General features: G+C 32.7%; 1 protein-coding gene across 1 annotated transcript in view; it reads right to left on the bottom strand.

Moving 5' to 3' along the window:
* Positions 1-16,467, bottom strand: part of Lnpk (lunapark, ER junction formation factor) — a 68,279-nt gene that overhangs the window by 29,822 nt on the left and 21,990 nt on the right. The window contains exons 6-8 of the mRNA XM_076865892.2: positions 6,646-6,686; positions 2,228-2,311; positions 2,094-2,145 (exon numbers count right to left, since the gene is read on the bottom strand). Coding sequence (XP_076722007.1) covers positions 2,094-2,145; positions 2,228-2,311; positions 6,646-6,686 — 177 coding nt within the window. The remainder of the gene's footprint in view (positions 1-2,093; positions 2,146-2,227; positions 2,312-6,645; positions 6,687-16,467) is intronic.

The raw sequence follows: 16,467 nt of genomic DNA, 5'->3' as shown, positions 1-16,467 counted from the left end.
TACTATAACCCTGGAAGAGTGAGGCACACTAGAATAATACACCACAGAAGATATATTTTTTTAAAAGAAAATAACAATAGATTATAACCTTCTTACGATCAAGAAACATGTTACATTCATCACTATATTCCCCTGGGTTTCTGAACATGAGTTATGCAAATTTTTTAATAAATGATTCATTCATATTATAACTAAGTATTAATTCTCCCTAAAATAATATCTGAAAGCAAACAGTACCAAAGGAATCCAAACCAGTGAGACCAACAATGATTTCCCATAATTATAATGTGACATCAGAAGAAAAACACATATTTGGGTTTCAAAAGTTTCTAAGGAAAGGTGAGTTTAGATTCTTGAAGTAACTTGTGTGCCTAAATACTAATAAATACTTAAGGATGTTAGTAAAGGAAATCACTTTTTAAAAAAGTATCAACAATAATTTTTTGCAAATATCACATTTCTAAAATACATTCATCAAGGTTACTTTTATTTATTCAAACTCTTACTACATATTGTGAAATCAAAATGTTAATTAAAATGTTAATCAAAATGTTCATTATATCACAGTTATCTTTTCCCCTATATGAAATGAGAACACTTAAGATATGCTGTTTGCAAATTCCAAGTATACAATATAGTATTGCTAATTACAGTCACCGTGTTGTACACTAAAGCCCTAGATATTATATTCACCTATATAATGAAATTTTCTACCCTTTAATCCTTTATCCCCCTTCTCTTTCCCACCCTGGGAAATAACTATTCTGTTCTCTACTTCCAGGAATTCAATCAAAAAATATTTTTGAAAAATTAAGAGTAGATATAGAAAAATTCTTTAGAGTTATAGAAATCTGGTCTGTAGGCCAAAAATCTTTTTTGATGGTTTCATGAAAGAAATATAAATTGTAGAAAAAAATTAAACTATAAAAATAGGATTTTCACTGCAAGTATATCCACATAATTTGTTTTAATTATAATGTAAACTTTTTTCAAAAGAGACTCTAAAAGAAAACAGGCTAATATTTCTATAAAACAAAATCCTACTATGGAAGATAGAAGGTGAAGGTAGAATTCTTTCTACATATCCATGTCAATTTGAAAACCTAAAACTAAGACTTATTTAATAACCATGGATTTTGTGGATTTTATTAGGGGATTTACTTTTCAAAGTTCTACATGCTTTATAACATTACAAATGAGCACAATTCTAAAGAATTGTAATTAATTACTATAAGAATGGCAGTTAAATTTTTAAAGTAATATACCCTCACATTGCAACAAAAGCCTTACAAATTCTACTTCTATATTCTTAAGAAAAGAACAAAGATAAAAACCAACAAACTCAAAAATACCTTTTCACATATCAGTCCTAGAACTATTTTATGTAGCCATTTAAAATTACTTCTAAAATATTATAAAACATTTACTAGGGTAATAGTGATGACTAATATCATGGTACTAAAACCTCAAAAAGGAAGAGCTGCATTATGTGGAATTTTTCTTTTTTATTTTTCCCATTTCTAATTTTTTTTTTTACTATATAAAAGTGCCATTTTAGAAGAAATTCCAAATTTGACAAAATATTCATTATATTCTTCAAAAATAAATAATAGTGCTGGGGGTGTAGATCAGTGGTGGAAGATTTGCCAACAATGTGCCAGGTCCTGGGTTCACTCCCCAGTACCACAAAAATAAATTAATTAATCAATCAATTTAATTAATCAATTTAATTTAATTAAAGAATTAAAATGTTAAGTTTTTCATAACACATTTCAAGAGATTATTATCTGAAGGAGAAATCTTATAAAATATTGGTGAAATTAATTACTCATTAAATTTCAAAAGGTTAAAATCAATTATATATTTTAACCTCAACAGATATTCGAAATCTTAACTGACCAATATAGTTCCACAAAAATCAAACTGAATTACAATGATTGCCATCTACCTAAGTTATATCTCAAATTACCAAGTATAAATTAACATAAAAGCATTCTACATGAGTTTTTACACACCACCAACACACTTATGAACTCACTTGGGTAAATATGGATCTTTCCAACAGCAGCAGCAGTTTCTACAAAGCTATTTACCTTGTCCAGGTCTTGCAGTTACAGCTGCTCCAGCAGATGGCGGCTCAAACTCCTATCAATTACAATAATGTTATTATAGTGATCTATCATAATGTGCATCTTATCATAAAATATTAATGATATCACAGTCTTACCTTTGCTTTCTTTGAGTCTGGATCAAACCTTTCAAGAATTAATTTAGCTGTCTTGTAAGTTTCTTTTTCCATGACTTCTTCAAGCTACAAACAAAAATTTCCATAAGTTGTCACATTTTAAAACACCCACACTACAATTTTTAGAAGTTCTATTCAAAAAAATTCAAGTGCTAGTCTTAAAACGAAGGGAGCTAAACCCCCACCCTATTTTTACTTAGATCTAGCACATAAAATATCCAGATAGAATGAAAGACTTCCTGAAAATAATTAAAATCTAGATTTTAAAATGGCTTCTAATCTCTAATATGTTACTTGTATTTAACAGCTTTACTGCAAGGAAATACCAGATATTGCTAATTGTTTACATATAATGAGGAGAATAATTACATGCACCAACTTCAATAATGGAATGTGCAAAAATCTATCAGCCATCATTATTGGAAGTTATTAGACATGACAAGCAAATGACAGGCAATTCCTCAGATTTATTTCCTCAAAGCACTTAATGCTATTAATTTAAAGAAGGTCGTTAGCCAAGAGCTTTACAAAATAAAATCTCTGTGCCAATTAACTGCTGTCAGCATCGATTTTAGATTATTTATTAGCAGAAGCAATTAACTTGCTGCAAATGCAGTGAAAACTTACTAACTGGGAGAACAGCCATGGAATTTACTCAAATGACTTTAAAAGCTAAAACCTTCCCCATCCCCCTATTTTTTCTTTTTTTAGATTCAAACAACTTTAGAAGAAAAAACTGAACACAATTTAAGTAAAAATTATATTGAATTCTATGTTCACAATATAAACTATAATTAAAATAACTTCATTGTTATAAAATGTTATTTACAATGTACTCCAATTCTTTAATATCTTAATTAATGCATAGGTTTAATTTTAAAAGTAATCACTAGTATCATTTAAAAGTAATCACTGGTAAAGTATGGCCCAACATCAGAAAAAGTTGAGCTTTAGTTCAAGAATTCTTGAAATAAAATCTTAAAACACACTAAGTGTTAATTGTCCTATCCAATATTCTTCATCTTTGATTCATGACAAATATGCCAGTTATCTTACACTTCACATTGACTGGTCAAATTAAGAGTGCATCCAAAAGAATCTTCAACTCAGAGTATTAAGGAACATGTTAAATCATATAAACGTATTATAATGATGAAAATAGTACCTGCTTACTCTGATTTTAGTTTGCTGTTGAAATTGATAATGTTTTTACTAATTCAGATTTTAAATCACTTTCTAGTGTCATATAGGAGTATTCCACATCTTTTCTCTTTGTAGTCTCTTCTATTAATCTGTAGCCTACTGAATATTCAAACACCAGCAAATATTATTGAGTAATATAAAACTTTAACATTTGAAACTAGGACTAGTAAAGTTAACAGACCTACACAGAATCATATGCTGAAATCACCAATTTATAAACTTCTTTTTGCTTCCAAATTTCTTTCATGAAATATCATTCATAGGATTTACTTAAATTTTATCATGAATATAAACTTATAAATAGTTACTTGCAAGAAAATGACTCTCTATTAGGAAGAGACAGGGCCATAAAAGCCAGACTAACCACTAAATTGTGCTACTTCTCCTTGACATGCTTCTGTTCTACACCCCAAAAATCTAACATTAACCTGCAGCATTTCTTGCTCTTGCTTTTAAATGACATTTGTGGACTCCTTTGAACAAGTAATATCTATATTTAACTGATAAAATTTTAATATAAAAAATTATAACATTTTCCCCACATTCCCAATTTCTTAAATGATTTTTCTCAAAATTCACAACATAAATTTCCTGACAAATGCCAGAGAGGAATTACCACATAGAAACATTATTTTGGAAAAAGCATAGAACATTCATGAAATCACTTAAAGAGGTTAATTCTGAGTTATGCATTGATGGATCTTGACTTTGAACTGTTTTGTAGGAATAATCATGGATACAGAAGGATTATATATTGCATAGATTACTTAGTGATTAAAAAGGAAAAAACAAAAATTTTTAAAGAACCACCAAACATGTGAGCAGCAAAATGTACAGACCCAGAATTGGGAACTTTTTAGATAACTAAAGATTAATTTCTAGCCTTATTTTCATTAGTAATAAATACTAACATTAAGTTCTTAAACTTTAAGACATAGAAATATTACTCATTTTTCTAAGTAATTTAACTTTTTAATCAACTGACCATTCATATTCAACATTACAAATTATACTTTCATAAATTTCAAATATCATTAACAAATCTACTCAGATTTTAAAAAATTCATCCCTTAGAAAATTGCCTTTAATAAAGTATCAAGTAACAATGTAAACTCATTAATTTTATTAATGAAAGAGAAGGATTGGGACTTTGATAATTTTAGACCGTTATTTTTTAATATATATTTTTGAATATCTTTATTTATTTTTATGTGGTGCTAAGGATCAAACCCAGTGTTTCACACATGTGAGGCAAGTGCTCTACCACTGACCCCCAGCCCCAGCCCCAATAAGTTATTTTTCCTGCAGGTATTTCAACAATAGAAGTATATTTAAAACCATAAGTATAGCATTTAAACTAAATATCCATAAGCAAAAATCAGTTTTGATTATGTTTAGCTTTTGCTCAAAAACAATGTCCTTCTTTTGCCTCTCACTGCTAGCTTGATCACTGGTTTGCTAATTTAATCTTAACACCTATTGTTCCAAAGTGTAAAGAAAGCTACACCAACAAAGCATCTCTGTTCCAGGCTTGAGCAGTAATGACGGGGCATTAGCTCCCAATAGAGCAGTATTATAACCAATAGTCAAGTAAGTCAATGCAAATTATGCTCTCTTATTAATACAGTGAGTTAGATTCAATCTATTTTTTAGTCATACTGCAAAAGAAATGCCATACTGAAGTATTCTGTAATGTTAAAGTTTCTAGAATCATTTAAATATACAGAGCTACTGAACCCTGAATTTCCCAACTGTTGTCAGACTGTATCTTTTATGCCATGATTCCTTCAAGGGCTATTAAAAAAGTAGAACATAGCTTGGCTTGCCCTTTCACAGACTCCTGTATGTCAGCTCTGTTACTCTTAAAGAGATTTCTGCCAATCACATGTTCTTCAAAATTGTGTTTTCTGATCATGTGATACTACTGACATTGGACTGTTTCTCATTACTAAGACATTTTCTCTCTCTCTTTCTCTCTCTTTCTCTCTCTCTTTCTCTTTTCCTAGAGTAGTTTTCCCTTACCCACAAAGGATATGTTCTAAGACTCCTAGTGAATGTCTGAAATTTCAAAGAATATTGTACTCTACCTGTGCCCTATACATACATATATACCTATACATATATAACTATGATAAAGTTAATTAATTTGTTAATACATACTTCTATAATTTACTGTAGGACTATCAAAACTATCAATACAATTGATAAGCAGCTTATAAAACATTAAAAAGAATCAAACAAATAGATAAGGAATCCCTTCAGTATCAATCCCTTCAGTATTTAATCCCTTCAGTGTTAAAATTACTTAATATTTAAATTACTTAAAATACTCAACTAGTGTCTTTTATTACCTATTCACATGGATTGAAACTTCTGACACCATAAAACTTTCCTCCTTCTAAGTTGGTTATTTCAGTATTTTGCCATAATGATGGAAACCTAGTTAACACAACTTGTTACATAGTATACAAAAATACACTGAACCGATCATTTATACCTGATTAAATCAGCTTCCATGTAACATGATACTATCGTAATTATCACATAATTGAAAAATAACATTTAAAAATGGTAGGTGAAATCACCAAGCCAAATACCAAAAACAATTCATTATTAGAGACTATTCTAAATCACCTTCTAAATACCAACAGCCCTTCCTCTTACTCTGGGCCCTCTTTCTTAAATCACAAAGGAGGTATTTAACTGACTACAATAGATGTCCATGTGATCAGCACTATTAGAAAGTAGAAAATGCTTAAAAAAATTTTTTTTCTTTCTTTTTCTCTTCCCCCCTTAATTTAGACATTTCATGTTGAATTTGTCTCTTACAACCAATCTTGATTCTGTCTCTTGACCTTATGGTGTTAAGAAAATTGAAGAAGTGACATATGTAGCTACTTAGTCCATTTTAGGCTATAATAAACTATCTGGACAGCTACCTCTTTACCTTCTCTGTCTCATTTAGTTCTTCAATATGATTTATTTACTTACATCTTAGCTTCCAAGTGACAGATTCTCAGAATCTCAAAAGTCCATCCAACTATAGAAAATATTTGTAATTTAACTTCATCATTAAAATGCTATCTAAAAGCATACTTGTTCCTTGGAGAGTCATTAAGTTATAACATATAAACATTAATTATCCAGTTCTAACTTATTAGTTTATATAAATTAACTTTAAATAAAAATTAACTTACTATTTTTTTCTTCTGGGATTTTAAATCATCCAGTGCTTCATCTAGAAAACAAGATTTATATCAAAGTTAAATTAGATATTAAGATACTTAGATATGAGGGAAAAAAATCATGTCAAATAATATATTAAGTAATAACATTATCTACCTAATGTGTAGAGACAAAAATTACCTCAGCCTTTACCCATACATATTTCATATTTTTGCCTACATTATAAATTACAAGCCACTTAGGGGAAAAAAAAAAAATCAATGGACTTTATGTAGCAAGAAACACCTTTTCAAATTTAAAATGATGTACAAATATATATTTAAATGTTTTCTGAAATACTCTCTCCATCATTTCTCTTTCAATATTCTATCCATATTAATTTATAAAATACCAAATATTTTTCAAACATTGATAATAAAAATACTTTGTTCATGAGGAAATGTGTATAATAATTTTTTTTTAAAGTTAGTCAATCTTCAAGATGCTGGGCATTAATAAAGAAAATCTTCAATAAAAAAAATTTTTTTTTCCTGGTAAGGGAACTAAACCTAGAGCCTAACATGTGCTAGGCAAATGTCTACAACTGAGATACCTCCCCAGCCCCCCCTCCTACCCCCACCTTTTTTTTTTTTTTTTTTCTTTTTGAGGCAGGCTTTTAATAAGTTACACAGGCTGGCCTTGAATTTGAATCCTTCAGTTGTATCCTCCTGAGTAGCTAGGATTACAGGCATGTGATACCAAGCCCTGCTTTGTAAATTTTTATTACTATGCTTGAGGAGGGACTGAAAGGAATACTAATAACTTCTCAAAATTAAACATTTTAAGATATGCCTACTTATTTAGATTGGCATGATGGAACATAAGAATCATTTCAAAGATACTTATGTCTGTTTAACAAATTAATTTTCCAACATGATGCAGAGGCATCACAATACCAGACATTAATTTATACTACAGAACTACAGTAACAAAAACAGCATGGCATTGGCACCAAGAAGACCAATGGAACAGAAGACACAGAAACATAACTACAATTATCTTATACTAGACAAAGGCACCATACACATACATTGAAGATAGCCTCTTTAACAAATGGTGCTGGGAAAACTGAAAATATGTAGCAGAATGAAATTTAACCCCTGTCTCTCACCTGCACAAAATTCAACTCAAAGTGGATCAAGAATCTAGGCATTAGAATCTGCACCTACTAGAAGAGAAAGTAGGCCCAACTCTCCCTCATGTTTTAGCCTAGGAACCAACTTCCTCAACAAGACTTCTAAAACGCAAGAAGTAAAATCAAGAATCAATAAATGGGATGGATTCAAACTAAAAAGACTCTTCACAGTAAAGAAAACAATCAAGAAAGTGAACAGATAGCCTATAGAATGGGAGAAAATCTTTGCCACCTATGCCTCAAATACACATTAATCTCCAGGATATACAAAGAACTTCAAAAACTTAACAACAACAACAAATCAAATAACCCAACTGATAAATGGGCAGAGCTGAGAGAGGTGGCGCACATCTGGAATCCCAGCAGCTCTGGAGACTGAGGCAGGAGGATCGCGAGTTCAAAGACAGCCTCAGCAATGGCAAGGTGCTTAGCAACTCAGTGAGACCCTGTCTCTAAATAAAATACAAAAATAGTGCTGAGGATGTGACTCAGTGGTTGAATGCCCCTGAGTTCAATTCCCAGTACCCATCAATAAATAAATAGGCAAAGGAACTGAAGAGACACTTCACAGAAGAAATACAAATGGTCAACAAATATATGAAGAAAAGTTCAACATCTCTACCAATTAGAGAAATGCAAATTAAAACTACACTTAGATTCTATGTCACTCCAATCATAATGGTAATTATCAAGAATATAAGTAACAGTAAATGTTGGCAAGTATATGGGGGGGGAAAGGCTCACTCATACATTGCTGGTGGGACTGTAAATTGATGTAATCACTTTTGAAAGCAGTATAGAGATTCCTCAGGAAACTTGGAATGGAACCACCATTTGACCCAGCTATCCCACTCCTTGATCTATACGCAAAAGACTAAAAATCATCATACTACATCGATGCAGTCACTGCTTATAGCAGCTCAATTCACCTTAACTACACCTATGGAACCAACCTAGGTGCCCTTCAACAAATGAGTGAATAAAGAAAATGTGATATGTGTGTGTATATTAATATACATATATACATACACAATATATATATATATATATATATACACCCGTATATACACACATACATATGTCTATACACACACACACACACACACACACACACACAACAGAATATTACTCAAGCCATAAAGAAGAATAAAATTATGGCATTTGTCATTATATGAATGAAACTAGAGAATATCATGTTAAGTGAAATAAGCCAATCCCAAAAATCCAAAGGCTAAATGTTCTCTCTGATATGTGGATGCTAACATATAACAAGGTAGGGAGAGGGAAGAATAAAAGTTCACTGGATTAGACAAAAGGAATGAAGGGAAGGGAGGGGGATGGAAATAAGAAAAACAGTAGAATGAATTGGACATAACTTTCTTATGTTCACATATGAATAAATGACCAGTGAAACTCCATATCATATACAACCGCAAGAATGGGATCCTAATTAGAATAAGTTATACTCCATGTATGTATAATATGTCAAAATACACGCTATTGTCATGTATATCTAACAAGAATAAAAAAGTTTTTAAAACAAATTATTTTCCAGTTTTTCCTCTAGAAATATTTAACATGTATAAATAGGAATACTACCCCATATGGAAAGAAAAGTTATGTCAGGATTTAAACATTTTATCAAATTGGACCTAAGTAATTGTTTCTAATTTCTAATTAAATGTATAAATATAATTATTATCTCTTCACTAAAATTTTGGGTAGCAAACACCTAAATAACTCAAAGTATGTAAAAATTCAAAGAAACACAAACATATAAAAAGATGGTTTTATTACAGTAACAGACGTTACTAAAGGGGGAAAAAATCTGCTGATATCTTTAAATAGAATATCAATTTTTAGTTAGATAAGAGCAACCCAAGTATCAATCCTTTAATCTAGGGGTCAGCAAACGTTTTCCTTAAAAGTCCTGAGAGTACATATTTTAGCCTGTATGCACCAAAAGGCAAAATTATGTCTGTACTTTTAAAGCAAAAAAGACAAGAAAAAAAATCCACAAATATTTTAACAACAACACTCAAATATTTTCCTAGTCTATTTGAGATTAATTTTTTTTTTTTTGTAATACAGGACTAATGTAATGAGCAGAATTTTGAAATGTGGGATGACAACCTTTCACTGAATTGAGGTTCAAAGTCAATGTTCTCTGTCATCATAATTGATTACATATGTTGACCCCTTACTGCTGATCTGTAATGAGATTTTATAAACTTAATTTTTAAAAATGGTTTTTCACATAGCTACATATTGCCAAATATTGATATCAATCCATGAACATATGATCTTAATTGAGCATATTCATCATATAGAATGCATTTATAAAAGTTTATTACACTCAATATTTGTCTTTTAGCACATCATCATACTACAAATTAATGACTTCCAATCAAAGACTAGCAGAAGCTCAACTATACAATTAAATGGATTTATAAATACGGAAATTTCCTTTACACTTTCATTGAGATCTGAAAAACACCATTTGAACTGTAGTTTGAGCTTAGATAATACATCTGCTATAAATATGTATGGAAATATAGAACTTGCTTCTGTTTTTACCTTTTCATAGCATTTTTTTAAAGTTACTTTTTGTCATTACAATGTTATTACTTTCTAAGTGACTTAGCTCAGCACACGTTTTGCATGTATGCATTGTCTTGCCTTGCAATCTTAGGATGAATTCATTAAGAACCATTATCAACCTGAGCATGATGGGACATGCCTGCAGTCCCAACTACTAGGGAAGCTGAAGCCGGATTCAAGTTCAAGGCCAGTCTGTGCAACTTGGAAGACTCTGTCTCAAAACAGAATAAAAAGGGCTGGGGTTGTAGCTCAGCAGTAGAATGCTTGCTTAACATGTTACTATGGTTTGGAAGTGAGGTGTCCCCCAAAAGCTCATGTGTGAGACAATGCAAGAAGGTTCAGAGGAGAAATAATTAGGTTGTAAGAATCTTAACCCAATCAGTGAATTAATCCCCTAATAGGGATTAACTGAGTGGTAACAGAAAGTAGTAAGGTGTGGCTGGAGGAGGCTTTGGGGTATATGTTGGTATCTGGCCAGTGGAGCTCTCTGATTCATGATCATGATGTGAGCTGCTTCCCTCTGCCACACTGTTCTGCCATTATGTTCAGCCTCACCTAGAGCCCCAAGGAATTATTTAACAAATAAATTACTGTAACACAATGACTGATTCTAATAGGTTCTACAAAGTAATACAATGAAAACACACAGAATTTAAACACCTTACAGTTTTGTGAGTCTTGCAAATTTGTCCACCTAAGCTTTTTTCTTCTTCATACATATTTTTACCACCAATAGTTGTAACACATCTTGGCAGATTCCACTTTAGATTGAATTAAATTATTGTCTTCTTAATTTCTTTGAAAATATTCTCACTTGAAGTTGGTCCACACAGAATTTTTTTAGAAGCCACTTCAAACTCAGAGTTGACTCCTCAAATAAGTTATAATTGAGCAGTATCAGTAATATCTGTCAACTCATAAAGAGCCAAGGAAGATCACTTGAAATCATTTGCCTCATTTTTTAATCAACTATTCACATGGTTCCCAATTTTCTCAAATTCTCCCAACAACTGTTCTTGCAGAAAGGCTACTAGTCTTAGGTAGATTTCCTCAGAACACATTTCTTCTGCTGCTGCAATCAAACCAATATAATTAACTCACCATCAGTAAATGGCTTTCCATGCTTCAGAAACAAGCCACTTAGAAACTTACTTTGGCTAAGACCGTAGTTTCACTTTTTTATGAAGAAATTCTGCTATAATGAGATACTCCATTTTTAATTTTCAAACATTTATGACCATTGCTTTTCTGTGAGTTGAGAATATCATGATGGGTACTTAGTATGGTAGTACCAATGAAGCCAGATTTAAAGTTAGGTAGTCAGTGTAGTTAGGTAAATCGGGTCTAATATCGAGTGAAATCGAAAATGGAGGCCATGCTGGGAATGACTCAGGGAAAACTCAGGACAACTCATGGAATGTTAATGAAGTCCTGAAAAGGCCCTAGGCCAAAGTCCACCTCAAAGAAATGTTAATGGAGCCCGGGAAAACAGCCCCAACAGACTTGGAGATAGCCCATCCCAAAAGGTGATAATTAAGCCCACCTGTAGGCCTCCAACCTACATTCCATCACTGAAAGAACTATAAAAAGGGGAAAGAACAGCCCTTCCACGGATTCCACCTCTTGGGTCCCCTTCTTCCTCCGGGAGAAGTCTTTTCTGCTGTCCTTTAATAAATTTCTAATTTCTACTCTGACCTTGCCTCGGCGTGTGCTTTCTGGTGTTATTCTTCAACACTGGGGAAGCAAGAACTCGTCACCGGTCAATAGCGGTTTCACCAATACATGCTGCATTCTTTTAGCACAACTATAATGCCTTTGTATTTTGATAACAGGCCATATTCCATTGTGTCCTAAAAGTATATGGTGAATATGTATGAGTAATAAAAATTGCTGGGAGCCATCAGCCAAGTAGGTATGACAATTTCCTTGCCAGCGTACCCCCATGTTTCTTTAGTGGAAGGACTCATGGAAATAGGACATTTTGCAGGACATTGCATGTAAGGTGACCTTGCTCAAGGACCAGGGCAGGATCCGTGTTTAGGGTGTTCCCCCTTTAGAATAGGGCGGTTTAGCATAATAGGAGATTAGGGTGTTCCCCCGTTTACCATAATAGGAGATTAGGGTGTTCCCCCTTTAGAATAGGGTGTATCTTGCTGCTGAGTTCCTCTTGAGTTCTTAGGGTCAGACAGTATATTTTGGGAGACAGAAGCCCAGGAGTAGTGGATTTGGGCAGAGAGAGGATTTGGGCAGGAGTGGATTTGGGCAGAGAACTTGGATTTCCCCAGAACGTGTTTGTAGATGGCCGGTGTGAGTTCGGGAATAAAGAATTGCTGTTTGAATCTACAAGCTCATGATTTGTGCCCAGCCAGAGACTGCGGCAAAAAATAAGTAAAATTGTTATAGTACACCAAATACATGTTGCACTTAACATACTGTCAAGTTATAAATGCACCACTGTGATCTGTCATGGAATAACCTGAAATAAGATGTGACTTGTCCTACAACAGTTCTATAATGTGATAAGAACTACATGAACAGCCTAACACAATTATTCAATTCTGCCACTATAGAATGAATGCAGTTATATAAACAACACATACATGAATGACATGGTTATGTTCCAATAAAAACAAAAATTTGAATTTCATAAAATTATATCACTATCACAAAATATTATGGTTCTTTTTAATTATTCTGAAGATTTTAAAATATAAAAATCATTCTTAGATCACAAGCTATACACAGTGGTGGACAGGACTTGACTCACAGGCTGTAATTTTGCCAACCCCTGTTTTAATCTATAACGGGTTCAACTAACTAAATCTAATAGAGAACAATAAACAAGGATACAACTAATAACTTCAGAATTTTAAAAATATACCATGTACCTGACTATGCTTTTAAAAAACGTAAGAATGTAAGAAAATCTTTCATAAATCTGTTTTAAGTGTACATGCAATGCCTATTCCAACAACTTAGTAAGGTTTCAAAAAATAAAAAGGACCTCTGAGATAAATTTTGAAGCAAAAAAATATATGTATGTGTGATCCTTTCATATAATAACCATGTCCAGATTTCCCTGTTTATAAGTTAAAATATTCAAACATGTAATTTCTTTAAAGAAGTATTCTTGAGGATTCTTTAGAAATAAGGTTTTTATATCATTTACTATTTTGTTATTCCTGGAAGTCAGAGAATATTTGTTTTAAGCTTCTTCCTACCCTCTCACCATCTACTACAACACTAAATATCACTGAAAGCAGTATTATAAGATTAATTTCCTTAATCTGATAAAGTTATCAGTATTTTAAAACACCAGAATAAATATCATAATTAATGATAAAATGTTAAAGGCATTTCCACTGAAATCCGGGAACAAGATAAAGACAGCTGCTATTTCCATTTCAAATTAATATTGTATTGGGTCCTAACTTACTTAGTACAAAAAATTAAAAGAATAAAGATTGAAAAATAAGAATCAGCTCACATCTGTATAACACCTTGCAATTTTTATATGCTTTCACATAGTTATATTTTATACTAGTAACAGTCTTGCCAAAATCAATATTTCTGTTCCCATTTTATAAATTAGGAAACTGAGGTTCAGAAATATGTTTGCAGAGCAGAAGGTGACCAGTATAAACAAAGCAAAAGTGGAAAAAAAGGAAAGTGAAAGAACATAAAGTCAGAAAAAAGAATATAAATCATAAAGTCAGGGGAAGAATTCAGGTTTTATTCCAGTTACAACCAAAAAGCCACAGAGACCTTTAAGCAAAAGAAAGACAAGATTTGCTTTATACCTTAAAAATAGACTAAGGGCCAGGCACAGTACTGTACACCTGTAATCCTAGATACTCAGGAAGATGAGGCAGGAGGATCACAAGTTCAAAGCCAGTTTGGGCAACTTAGCTAGATCCTGTTTCAAAAATAAATTTTAAAAGGGGCATGGAAGTAGAAAAGATTGTGGAATGAGATGGACATCATTACCCTAGGAAAAATGTATGAAGAAACTAATGGTGTGACTCTACTTTGTGTACAACCAGAGAAATGAAAAATTGTGCTCCATTTGTATACTATGAATTGAAATCCATTCTGCTATCATGTATAACAAATTTAAATAAATAAATGATTTTTTGAAAAAAGAAAGAACTTTAAAAGCGGCTGGGCATGTAACTCAGTAGCAGAGCACAGGCCAGGCATGTGCAAGGCCCTGTATTCAATCCCAATTGGAAAAAAAAATAGTAAAGATGCCACTGCAGTAGTAGAAGGAAGCGATGACAATGGCTTAAAGTAGAACTGTAGTAGTAGAAAAGATGAGAATTGGTCAGATTCAAGATAATTTGGGAGGTAAAGATGATGTAACCTGCTAGTAAATAAATGAATGTGAAAGAAAAATAAAGAGGGTGACTCCCATATTTTTGATCTTATGATAATTTTATGTGTTTATTGGCTGAGCTATAGGGTGTACAGATGTTTGGTCAAACACAATTCTAGATATCTGTGAGAGTGTTCTGAAGCAAGATTAACATTTGGGAGACTTTGTAAAGCAAATTGTCTTCCTTAAAATGAGATGTTGTTCATTCAGTCAGTTGAAGGCTTAAATAAAACAAAAAGGATGATCCTCCCTAAGTAAAAAGGAACTCCATATGCTTAGTTACCTTGAATTGGGAAATCTATCTCTTCCTGCCTTCAGACTTAAACTGAAACTTTGGCTCTTCCTGGTCTCAAACCTGCCAGCTTTCAGCCTATAACTTACATCATTGTACTCTTGATTCTCAGACTTAGAATGGAACTAAACCATTTGTTTTCCTGGATATCCAGCTTGCTAACTAAAAATCTAAGAACTTCAGCCACCATAATCACATGAGGCTATTCCTTATTTTAGTAGGTAGGTAGGTAGGCAGGCAGGCAGGCAGAGAGACAGACAGACTCTATTGATTCTGTTAGTGTGGAGAACCTAATTAATGGATATTAACAAATAATTGTATAGTATAATTATTTACTGAGATGGGGACAGGAAGGAGCACATATGGGAGAGTGGGAGTAAAGGGGAGAAGCTATAATAATTCTGTTTGGGCTATGTTAAGTATGAGACGCCTACTAGACTCCCAAGTAAAAATGTCAATTAAACAGCTAGGTACATAAGCCTTCAGACTGAACCACAGACTTAGATTTAAATCTATGGGAGTGGATAAAATCACCTAGAGATGCACTGTCCAATATAATACCCACTAGCCACATGGGGCTATTTAAACTGATTGAAACTAAAACTTCTATCAAATTCTACGGTTGCATTAGCCACAATTCAAGAAAAATAACTAGCAGATACCATATTGAACAGTAAAAACAGATTACTTTTATATTATAGAATGTTCTATTGGACAGCATGTATCTAAACAAATTACCAAAAGAAAAAAGCCAAAGATACAATTTTAGTAGAGGAGACACATACAAGCAAATAATACTGAGAAGGAAATCATCAGTGAAGTGTCAAAGAAGCTTAAATGTTAGAGTCTGTAAACAAGTCAGGATGGCGCCTGGCATTTTGCCAGGGAAATGTTAAGGTCTGTAAACAAGTCAGGATGGCGCCTGGTATTCTGCCAGGGGGAGTGGTTTGTGAGGTGGCGCCAGAGAGTCATTAAGTGTGGAGATTTCTTATTGGTTGACTGCTGTATCTAGTTTATGCTAATTAAGATAAGCTATGTGGAGTGTATAAATACCTCTGTTGTCCTACAATAAAGGGCTCCTACTCCTGCTGTATCAGTCTACACAAGTAGTTCCTCACACCCCCCTCCCCCCTCCCCTCTCCACCTCCCCACCCCCAGTTTGCTGCAGCCCGACTGCAGCACTTAAAGATACAAATGCTTTAAGAATAAAGAAGATAACTGAATTAATTCAAATGCTATTAAGATATCAAGTTGAATGAGAAAAGAGAACTAACAACTAGCTTTGACAAGAAACAGATCATTAGCGACCTTGAAATAAGCCACTACAGTAAAAAGTGGTGGAAGCAAAACCTAAACAAAATAGGTTGAGAAGGAATACGTGTGGGGAAAAA

The sequence above is a fragment of the Callospermophilus lateralis genome, chromosome 9 (assembly GCF_048772815.1).
Source record: "Callospermophilus lateralis isolate mCalLat2 chromosome 9, mCalLat2.hap1, whole genome shotgun sequence".
Classification (NCBI taxonomy): Eukaryota; Metazoa; Chordata; class Mammalia; order Rodentia; family Sciuridae; genus Callospermophilus; species Callospermophilus lateralis.
The sequence above is the reverse complement of the archived record's forward strand: the minus strand, read 5'-3'. Positions and strand labels throughout refer to the sequence as shown.